The 11,915-nt window shown below is 34.8% G+C and overlaps 2 protein-coding genes across 2 annotated transcripts; both read left to right on the top strand.

Annotated features, from left to right (window-relative positions):
• The first annotated feature begins 4,398 nt into the window (after positions 1-4,398).
• LOC125832772 (uncharacterized) lies at positions 4,399-5,283 on the top strand. Its single transcript, XM_049511967.1, has 2 exons — positions 4,399-4,734; positions 4,891-5,283. The coding sequence occupies exons 1-2, from the start codon at positions 4,399-4,401 to the stop codon at positions 5,281-5,283; spliced, it is 729 nt and encodes a 242-aa protein (XP_049367924.1).
• Positions 5,284-6,606: 1,323 nt separating this feature from the next.
• Positions 6,607-7,873, top strand: LOC125832770 (uncharacterized mitochondrial protein AtMg00810-like). The gene is made up of 2 exons (XM_049511966.1): positions 6,607-7,054; positions 7,206-7,873. Exons 1-2 carry the CDS (start codon positions 6,607-6,609, stop codon positions 7,871-7,873), a joined length of 1,116 nt encoding a protein of 371 aa, XP_049367923.1.
• Positions 7,874-11,915: the final 4,042 nt, after the last annotated feature.

The raw sequence follows: 11,915 nt of genomic DNA, 5'->3' as shown, positions 1-11,915 counted from the left end.
TTGTTGATTCTTTTGTGTTGTGAATCTTTGGTAAAAGTTATATTTCAAAAGGGTTTGTATAAAATTTTCCATGAATTCGTGTTGGGTTTGATAATTAAGAAGAGTTTAGGAGGAATTCCTCAATTCTAAACTAGTTGGGGCTAATTTGAGCTGAAATATTCGTCAGATTTTATGGGTAAGGAATGGGGTGGCGCGCCACCAAGGCGCTATGACTGACGCCCAGTAGTTCGGGGACTGGCTCCCCGCGCCATCAGTGCACCCCAAACTTGGTCCAGTAGTTTGGGGCCTGACACCCCACGTTAGTAGTGCGCCAGGGGTCGCCTGGCCTATTTCCTTCTGTGTGTCATTCCGAACGTGCTCCTTTAAGTCGTGACTATGTTTTTCCTTCTTTGTATTATATCCTAAAGGATCCATTCACCCTTGAGAATTCCTACATGTTCTAATAACATGTCTTAATCTACATTCAAAACTAAAGTGAGTTTAAGAGAGAAGTTTAAGAAGTCTTTTTGAGTTATTTTGAGGATCTTTTTAACCAACAATGGTTTTAAACTAATTTTCTAAGAGAGAAAATATGAGTAGTGAGAAGAGTCGTATTCGTGATTGAGAAAGAATATAAGGGAACTAAGTATTCTCAAATGTAACACTTTTACACTTAAAGAGAGAAACTTGATTTCTAAATGAGTTTATGAGTTCAGAGATATTTCAGAGAAGTACCTCTTTTAAGAGGATCTTTTTAGTAAGTACCTCAAATTGAGAAAGAGAATGTTTTAAAAAATTGAGCATGAGTATATAATTATTGGGAGTAATATTGAGCACTGATATGAGGATGAGTTCAGACAACTCACATTCCTCACAAACTATGTAGCCAACATGGGTAAAAGATCGTACTTTTTAGACGATTCCTTATTGATTGTAAGCATAGCTTAGTGGATCCACTTAGTTGAGGTGTTCTATATCCCGGAAAGGTATAGGACAGTTCTGGCAGCTTGGGCGAGATGTTGTATCATTACATAGCTCATAGTGATGGTTGTCGGTTGGAGAATCTCTCAAATAAGAGTAAAGAGTATTTTATTGTATTTTTATATACATCCTTGAGTTAGTATATGTTAATTAAGAGAGCTTTAAACATGTAAATCTTTTGTTATTGCTTTTGAAATGAATTGAGTTGAGGTGAGTATTCTTCCAGTCTTGTCATTTCAATTATCTATATTTTTAGTTCTTCTTGCATGCTCGTACATTCAATATACTGATGTCGTTCCACCTGCATCTTATTATGATGTAGATACAGGTGTCCAGGATCATCAACAAGCGCTTCACTGAGATCACGTTACACTCGTAGACAGTATTTTGTGATGCCTCTTTGCTTCCGGGGGACTCCATTCTCCATTTCAGTTTTAGTAGTATTTGAGGTGTCATGGGTATTGTCCCAACGTCTATCTTGAACTGTTAGAGGCTTCATAGACGGACAAAACTAGATGGTTTTTGATTTTTTTTCTCAAGATGTTGATTTAACTTATGAATTGTGTTAAGTATTCTCAAGACAGTATTTTAGAGTTTTCTTAAAGATCTAAATGCTCATCTATTTTATGCTTCTGCGTATCTTTAGAGTCATGTGAGTTATGGTCAGCCAGGCCAAGAGTTCGCTTGGAGATCAGAAATGGTTCTCGAGTGTCGATCAGTCCAGGGTGTAGACTCGGGACGTGACATAAACTTAGTCAAAATTGTATAAAATTTGTTGAATGAAGTAAATCATCATAAAACAGAATTGATTCAGTTTTAGGGAAATTTAATTAACCTAATCTAAAAGTTAAAGTAAGAATCGAATAAATTACAATTAAATAGTCAAACAAATAAAGAGAATAAAAAAATGAAAAAAACTACCTAACTACACATCCTTTTTTACTTTATTTTCTATTATTCCCTATCATTTCAAAAAATTAAAAAAATCCCTCTTTTCCACAATTTTTCTCACTTTTCCGGATACACCACTGTAAACTATCATCCCCACCATTTTTTCCCTTTTTCACGCCTAAAATCACTCCATGGTATCACCAATTATATCCATCACTCTATTTTTGAATTTCAAATCTTTTATCTTTCCGATTTATCGCTTGCAAGTTATTAAAGAAGTAGTTCTTCATCTTCTTCTTCGTCCATTTTTTTCAACTCCGCTACAAATCCTCTCAAATCTCTCCCAAAACCTCTCCCTCTCTATCACACCAATCATCATCCTCTGTCTACCTTCCTCCAGCCTCAACCTCCATTTCCACCCTCACCCATTCATCACCAGTCGATCCGCCCTCATCTGTGACGATGACATCGAACCCGATACAAACTCAATTAACTTCACTTTCAACATCTGGAAATCCAATCTAGATCGCCTAATTGGATTCTTCATTAGATCTCATAACTACGACTCAAGCCATAAATCCTGGATCTACACAATGGAAACTCATAAATACTCAATCATGTTAACAAAATTCATGATCTTAAACGTAGAAGGATTTCTTCATCATTTTTTTTTTGCTTTCAACAGATCAGATTATGGGTTCAATTTTTAATGTATCTAGTTGTTTTTATTTCTTAAATTAATATATAATACCTTCGTTTCATCATTATGAAACATTACAATTTTATCAAGAGTTGTTGGTGGCTCCGACAAGGGCTTTGGGTCGAGATCCATGGGTGATGTCATTGTTAAAAGTGAAAAAAAGCTACAAGAATTGATACATAGCAAATGAGAAAGTGTGGAAGGATTTCTTCATCAATTTTTCTTTTTGCTTTTAGAATATCAAATTGTTGATTTTTTTTTGTTGCTTTATCTTTTAATGTATCTAGATGAATTCATTCCTTTCACATTTATGATACATTACAATTTTATCATGTACACTTATCTTTTTCAAATATTAGTTTTGATACATAACCCTAATTTATTGAAACACAAATTAATATGTATCATGTTCATAGTTACGCATTGGATACACAACTATTACAAATTTCGTTATCTTTTACTACACCCAACCTTATTCAACTAGAAGACTATGTATCTGTAGACACTATCAAATATTACTATTGATACATATAAACACTAATGTTTTATAGCAAAATCAGTTTATATCATAATCATAGTTATGTATATGACACATACCTTTGTTATGTATATAACATAGTTATGTATCAGATATTGTTTTGTATCACATGTTGTCGACTTTTATTTTAATCTGTTACAATTTGGGAGAGGTTTGAGAGAAGAAAATTTTGTAATTTGAATTGTTTGTACCTGTTATTTGATAGAGATTGACATCAATTTGGTTTGCATGATTTGAGGAACTAACATTAATTTTTTTTATATATATATATTATTATTATTATTATTATTTTTTTTAATCTCAACAAACTAGTTGTATAATGTATCAAATGTGATGTATTTGGAAGAATGAGATGTATCCGGATGACAACAATTTTAGGAGATTTTTGTAAATTGGAAAAGAATAGGGATAAGATGTAGTTTGCTCCTTACACGATGAAATTCTTAAATTTTTGTCTTATATAGGCCCAAGTCTAATTTCTATCCGCTTGGATCAAAACTTGGGCCTTCAGCTGCTGATTGGGCTTTTGGCCCATTTTCATAGTGTATACACGAAATGTATATCGAGTGTATATTATCTACATATTCTATATATTGTATTTATATAGGCTCGTATATCATCTCTGTTTCCTATATATATGATTCCCTTTCATGGATTGATATCAACTTTATTTTTCTTGAATAAGAATGATGTTGACTTAGAGAATGTTGGGCCCAAACCCAACAAAGAAAATGCAACTGATGGAGACTTGAGTCCAAATGGCATTTCAAAATGGTTAGGAATCTGCTTTTGAACTACAGTAAATTTAATTTTGCTGCCTATGTTTTAAGTAAGACTTAGTCAATTAGTTGTTAGTCATGCTTTCCTATTTTTTAGGAGTTGTTAAGTGAACTGCTAGATCGTGTGTTATTATTTTTTTAATTTTCATTCTAGGCTCTTATATATCTAATCTGAAGTATTAATAAGATTCTACTTCTTCAGCTTCTATTCTTTTTCTCTCGCTCTTATCTTTTTTGTTTTACGCACAATCTTTGATTTCCCTTTGTATTATTTAGCTTAAACAAAATTTTAAAACCTTCAATTGGTATCAAAGATTTATTTCTTAAGGGACCTGTGTGTGTGGGTGCCAATCAAATTTCGTGAATACCATGAACGGAGAAGCAAGTTTTTCTTCAATGGCACCACTAACTTTTGGTGGAGAAAGTTATCGAATCTGGCTGTTAGAATGCAGGCATATCAGGAAGTTTTGGATCTCTGGGAGGTTGTAGAACATGAATACATCATAGTTCCCTTTCCAAACAATCCCACGATGGTGCAAATTAAAAATCACCAGGAAAGGAAAATTAGGAAATCAAAGGCAAAGGCATGTTTATTTGCTGCAGTTTCATCCACTATCTTCATTCGTATCATGTCTCTGAAGTCGGCAAAAGAGGTATGGGATTATCTTAAGACTAAGTACGAAGGAGATGAGAGAATTCGAGGGATGCAAGTGCTGAATTTGGTGTGTGAGTTTGAGTTGCAAAAGATGAAGGACAGTGAAACCATAAAGGAATACACTGACCGACTTCTTAACATTGCCAATCACGTCAGATTGTTGGGTTCCACTTTTAACGATTCAAGGATCGTTGAGGAAATCCTTGTAACGGTACCCGAAAGATTTGAGGCGACCATTACAACCTTAGAAAATACTAAGGACTTGTCCAGTATTACACTAACAGAGCTCTTAAGTGCCTTTCAAGAACAAGAGCAACGACGTGTTATGAGACAAGAATGAGCTGTCGATGGAGCTTTACCTGCCAAGCATCATGAGGATGGACGATATAAGAAAAAGAAGAACAAGAAGTACCAACCAACAGATGGAGAAGGTGCAACACGCAACAACAAAAAAAAAACAGGTAGCTTCAAAGGAAACTACCCTCCATGTAAGCATTGCGGCAAGATTGGACACGCATCTTTCAAGTGTTGGAGAAGGCCTGAAGCTAAGTGCAGTAAGTGCAATCAGTTTGGGCATAAAGCAATCATTTGTAAGAACAAAACTCAGCAGCAGGATGTAGATGCTCGAGTTGTAAATGAACAGGAAGAGGATCAACTATTTGTTGCATCATGTTTTGCAAGCAATGTTTCTAGCGAGTCGTGGTTGATTGATAGCGGATGCACAAATCACATGACTCATGATAAAGAACTCTTCAAATAATTGGAGCCTACTCGAATTACAAATGTTCGAATAGGCCATGGTGGTCACATTCCAGTAAAAGGAATGGGAACTATTGCAGTTGAGACACAAGTAGGTACAAAAACAATAGCATATGTTCTTTATGTACCAGACTTAGACCAAAAATTGTTAAGTGTTGGTCAATTGTTAGAAAAAGGTTTCAAACTTTATTTTGAAGATAAAAATTGCTTCATCAAGGATCCCTTGGGACATGACTTGTTTAAAGTCAAAATGAGAGGAAAAAGTTTCTCATTAGATCTATTTGAGGAAGAGCAGATATTGTATTCAACAAAAGAAAATGTTGCTGAGTTATGACATAAGAGACTCGGGCACTATCATTATCAAAGGCTTGTCAAAATGCAAAAGTTGAAGATGGTGGAGAGCTTACCTGATCTGGAAGCAAATTCCACTGAATGTCATGCCTGCCAATTTGGTAAGCAACACAGAAAGCCATTTCCAAAATCAACCTGGAGAGCCTCACAAAAGCCACAACTAGTTCACACTGATGTCGAAGGGCCTCAAAGAGCTCAATCACTACAAGGTAGCATCTATTACATTATTTTCATTAACAATTTGACAAGAATGTATTGGATTTTTTTCTTGAAATTCAAGTTAGAAGTTGTTGGTGGTGTATTCTGGAAATTCAAGAAATTGGTGGAAAATCAAAGTAATTGTACGATTCAAGCTTTGAGGTCTGATAATGGGAAGGAATACACTTCAACAAAATTTGATTCATTCTGTGAGAAGGCCGACATTGTGCATCAGCTTACAACACCATACACACCAAAACAAAATGGTGTTAGTGAAAGAAGAAATAGATGGACAATGGAGATGACCAAATGTATGTTGCATGAGAAGGAGTTGCCTAAGATATTTTGGGCAGAGGCAGCAAATACCACAGTTTTTATGCAGAATCTACTTCCAACGAAAGCTTTGAAGGATAAAATACCATTTGAAGCTTGGTACGGGTTTAAGCCTTCACTAAGTTTTCTTAAAGTGTTTGGTTGTGTTTGTTTTGTTCATGTTCCTAAGGTTAAACGTGACAAACTTGACAAGAAGGCAATCATAGGCATCCATGTGGGTTACAGTGGAGTTTCTAAAGCCTACAAGGTCTATCATCCTCAAACAGGAAAGATGACAATTACAAGAGATGTTCATTTTAGTGAGAACGAACAGTGGGACTGGAAGAACTCTCAGAAATCAGGAAAACGTTCTCTAGAAGCAAACATCAGCTCTCCTGAAGAGCAAAAAATAGAACACTAGCAGCAAGAACAAGAAGATGATCATCCAGTCAAGGGGAGAAGAATGTTGTCAGATATCTATCAGAGGTGTAATGTCGCCATCTATGAACTTGCTGGTCCCGTAAAAGCTTTTCAAGACCCAAAATGGAAGAAAGTAATGGAGGAGGAGATCTTCATGATTGAGAAAAATAAAACTTGGGTGCTGGTCGACAAACCTGAAGATAGAAAAGTCATTGGTGTGAGATGGGTCTTCAGAACAAAGTTAAATGCAGATAGTTCCATCAACAAATACAAGGCGAGGCTTGTAGTTAAAGGGTACGCACAAATTTATGGTGTTGATTACTCTGACACTTTTTCTCATGTTGCAAGATTAGACACAATCAAATTGCTACTTGCAATAGCAGCACAAATGGAATGGAAAGTGTTCAAACTCGATGTCAAATCAACCTTCTTAAATGGCATACTGGAGGAGGATATATATGTCGAGCAAGCATCAGGATTTGTGAAACACGGTGATGAACACAAAGTCTATCTGCTAAAAAAAGGCTCTGTATGGCCTAAAGCAAGCACTAAGAGCTTGGTATAGTAGGATAGATGATCATCTGTTAAGATTGGGCTTTGAAAAAAGCTTATCTGAATCCACTTTGTGTGTAAAACATAAAGGCACTGATATCCTTATTATGTCGCTTTATGTTGATGATCTTTTGGTAACAGGAAATAATACAAGGCTGGTTGAGGAGTTTAAAGAAGAAATGATGCAAATTTTTGAAATGACAGATCTTGGTCTTATGACCTATTTTCTTGGAATGGAGATCAAGCCAAGCAAAAGTGAAGTGTTCATTTGCCAGAAGAAATACGCAAAGGAAATTCTGAAGAAATTTCAAATGGAGGAATGCAAGTCGATGAGCACACCGATGAATAAAAAAGAGAAGCTCTGTAAAGAAGATGGAGCCGACAAAGTTGATAAAGGTTATTATAGAAGCTTGATTGGATGCTTAATGTATCTCACTGCAACAAGGCCTGATATTTTATTTGTTGTAAGTCTCTTATCTCGTTTTATGCACTGTGCAAGTGAAATGCATTTAAGAGTAGCAAAAAGAATATTAAGATATATCAAAGGTACTATTGACTATGGTGTAAAGTTTGAGAAGTGTCCAAGCTTCAAGTTACTTGGATTCTCAGATAGTGATTGGGCTGGATCCGCAGATGATATGAGAAGTACCTCTGGCCATTGTTTCAGCCTAGGTTCAGGAATATTCTTATGGTCATCTAAGAAACAGGAAATTGTTGCACAATCAACTGTAGAAGCTGAATTCATAGCAGCAACATGAACAGTAAACCAAGTCTTGTGCCTTAGAAAGATCATGTATGATTTACATTTGGAACAGAAGGAAAGTACTATCATTCTTGTCGACAACCAGGCAGCTATTGCAATCTCAAACAATCCGGTGTCTCACAAGAAGACCAAGCATTTCAACATCAAGTTCTATTTCCTGAGAGAAGTGCAGCAAAGGGGAGAAGTGACTCTAGTCTACTGCAAGTCTGAAAACCAGCTAGCAGATCTATTTACTAAGCCTTTACCGATCAGCAAATTCAAGCTTCTTAGACAGAAAATTGGAGTTTGCAGTATCCAAAGCAAGGATGAGTGTTAGGAATCTTCTTTTGAACTGCAATAAATTTAATTTTACTGCCTATGTTTTAAGTAAGACTTAGTCAATCAGTTGTTAGTCATGCTTTCCTAATTTTTAGGAGTTGTTAAGTGAACTGCTAGATCGTGTGTTATTATTTTTTTACTTTTCATTCTAGGCTCTTATATATCTAATCTGAAGTATTAGTAAAACTCTACTTCTTTAGCTTCTATTCTTTTTCTCTCGCTCTCGTCTTTTTTGTTTTATGCACAGTCTTTGATTTCCCTTTGTATTATTTAAGCTTAAACAGGTTTTTAAAACCTTCAAAAACAAAAGAAACAGAGCACAAATTAGCATGCTAAGACTTTTATAATCGAGAAAGGAATAAGCTTAAATGTAACTAACTCATGCAACTAGTAGGTCTTAATCATTTACATAGATCTAAAGAAACTATAAAATGAAACTCACATCGAAGGAGAAGTAATCATATTAATCCTAAATTGATCAAAGCCAACTCAAGCTATGTATTATACTAAGAAACCATTTAATGCACAACTTAAAAAACACAAATGAGAATTATTATTTTACTTGTCATGAATAAAATATATTCATTGAATCCATAAAGTACGGTTCGCAGTATTCAAACAGCATATGGAAACGAAATAAACTTAATTAATAGCTACTACTATTCTTTCAATTAATGCATATCAAAATGGTGGATGAATAGTTAGAATTTAAAGCTTAATGACAAATCAACATTAAACTAACTGATGCATCAAACATGCAGAAGTCAAGAGAAAGCTAATACGACCCAAATGGTTTGAATCTTAAGAAATCGAGATTATAGGAATTGAGGTTCAAAATGAAAATAAAATACGGAAATGAGGCTAGAATTAGTATTAGAAAGTGGGAAGGAAGAGGATTCTCTTTCAACAATGACTTTTAAAGGAAATAAAGAATAGTAATGGAATTTTACACCAGCTAAGGTCACAAAAGCGGTCAAGTGACCGCTTAAGCGACCACCGCTAAAGCTGTCAAAACACAGCTTAAGCAGTAAAGCCCCAGATGGCCTACCACCGCTAAAGCGGCATGGGTGTTGCTAAACCAGTCACACCAACATCTTTGGCATCAACCAAAAGCTAAGGTGAAACATTCTCAAAATGGGTCCTCAGAATTCATTAGGAACCCCATAAATGCAAACGAACTATGTTATCCTACCAAACATGACATTTCTTAAAAGGTAGACTTATTACTGAAAAAATATATTGCTTACTCAAGAAATTGTTCAGGGCATAAAGATTAAGAACCTAGGTGGCAATGTGGTGCTTAATCATGACATGACTAAAGCTAACCATAGAATGTCATGGTCTTTCATTTGTGTAGGTTTTAGGAAATTTGATTTTAGTACGGATGTTATTAATTTGTTCATGGGTACCATTGATAATGTCCGGTATTCAATCATCATTAATGGAGCTAGAAATGGTTTCTTCACATCCTCCCAAGGCCTAAAACAAGGTGATCCTCTCTGTAACACCCCAAATTTTTTTAAGCTAAGGTCTGAATTATTCTGTATTTGTGTGTAAGATCGTATCAGGTGATTCCTAAATTTTTCTTATGTTTTAAGCTCATTTATTTAGTGTGGGAATGAATTTGGATATGAATTAAGGTCACAAGAATCCCTTAGCACAAAGTTGAGTTGAAAACTTCCTTACCGATTAAGTTTTGATATAAGATTCTACTCAGATCAACTACAAATGATCATATCTCTCATTAAATAATGAATTTTGTGGCCCGTGACCTATTAAATTAAAGTTCTATGACTCCTCTTTCCAACGCCACCAAGCTTGCCTCATTTTGAGTTTGTTGTAATAAGCTATGACCATTTTACAAGAGACTACCACAACATGATTTTCTGAGTCATTGACTCCCTTCTACGAGTTTTAGAAAGAGCTACGACCCGTACGGTTTACTTGTGGAAAAAGTATTGAGATTCAAATTTTAGGGTCCAATTCATACGGACCCATCTACAGGTCGTAGAAATTTCTACGGGTCATAGTTTGAGACCATAGAATAAACTTCTGAGCCTTAAAATGTCAATATGAATTCCACGGATAGATCAAACCACAAACAGTAGATGGAGCCGTGGAAGGTTTTTGACAGATTTTTAAGAAAGATAGTTCAATCTTTTTTCGCCCCTTCTAATCCTAAACCCCAACATTTTTATACCAACCATATTACTCTTATTAACACTTCCAGGTCTTAGAGCAAGGATCCAAGAGGATAAAGCTAGGGTTTTCAAGCGTTCTTTCAGTTTGGCCAAGAGCTTTAATATTCCAGGTATGTAAGGCTAATTATAGTGATGGACTGAGTTCTTTCTCACACCGTACATATAAATTCAATTTGTAAAAGTTTAATATAGTGTAATACCCTTAGTTTCGAGAATTTCTGAGATAAGTTATATTATTGATTATGAGTTCTAAGTTCTTAATTATAAGTTGTTATATATTATGCATTGAGATCTTTGAGTTGGTGTTCATGTTTATATTCCCACATGAACTCCATTTCCTAAGTATTCATTGAGAATCTTTTGATCAAATATTTTTTCTTAAATTGATTTTGAGAAGTTAAAAGTGAGTTCAAGAGAAAAATTTAAAGTATAATTTTTTTAGTAGAGTTAAAGGGAACTAAATGATTCTCAAATTTATCATTTTTACATGGAGAAAGAGAACACTAATTTCAGAAAAGTATAACAGTTTTTCAGAAAGAGTTAATACACAGCAATTACCTCTTCAAGAGGTCCTTTTGAGAACTTATATTAACTCATATAGAGTATTTTTACTTGAGTATTGAGCTAAATATTTTAGGAGTAGTATTGAACACTGATATGAAGAAGAGTTCAGACAACTCACATTCTCCATAAATCACGTAGCTAGTGTGGGTTAGGATCACACCAACTTTCAGGCGAATCCTCACTGCCTTTGACCAAAACTTTATAGTGGATTCATGAGTTGAGTTTGTTCTATACCCCGATAAGGTATATGACAGTTCTAACAGTGTGGGCAAGACATTGTATCATCACAAGTCTCATAGTGATGGTTGTCAGTTATAAAAACTCTCAAATAATCTTTTTTTTTATACTTATATTAGGGTAAAAAGTATCTTTTTTATTATACTCATATATACTGTTCAGTATGTTAGCATATTTTATGCTGTAAAGTTTTAAATTATCTTATCTCTATTTATGTTTTACATCCAATTGAGTACTGTTTCAGCCTTTTCAGTTCATCTATTGTTCTTTCGGCTATATTACATACTTATACATTCAATGTACTAATGTCATTCGACCTACATCATTTTATGATGCAGATATAGGTGTTCAAAATCATCAACATGCGCTTCATTGATATCACTTTGCACTCATTGAAAACTTTTGGTGAGACCTCCTTGCTCCCAGAGGACTCCATTTTTATTTCCAGTTTGGTTGTTTGGCGTTTCGTGGGTCTTGACCTGACATCATCTTGAACAATAGAGGCTTCATAGATAGAAAGTATTGGAAGTCTTTTAGCATTTCTTTTGAGATGTTTTGCAAACTCTTACTGCTTTCATTCAGTATATTTCAGACAGTTTAAATTGAGTATTTTGAGAGAAGTGAGTTATTTAAGCTTTTAAAGCCTGTATTTGCTTGAGTCGGTCTTTTATTAAGTAGTCAGTCAGGCCAAGGGTTAGCTTGGGGACCAACAATGGT

This window comes from Solanum verrucosum, unplaced genomic scaffold, assembly GCF_900185275.1.
Source record: "Solanum verrucosum unplaced genomic scaffold, falcon-dt-bn FXZP01000081.1, whole genome shotgun sequence".
Taxonomy (NCBI): domain Eukaryota; kingdom Viridiplantae; phylum Streptophyta; class Magnoliopsida; order Solanales; family Solanaceae; genus Solanum; species Solanum verrucosum.
Note: the sequence above shows the minus strand (reverse complement) of the source record. Positions and strands in the feature narration are given on the sequence as shown.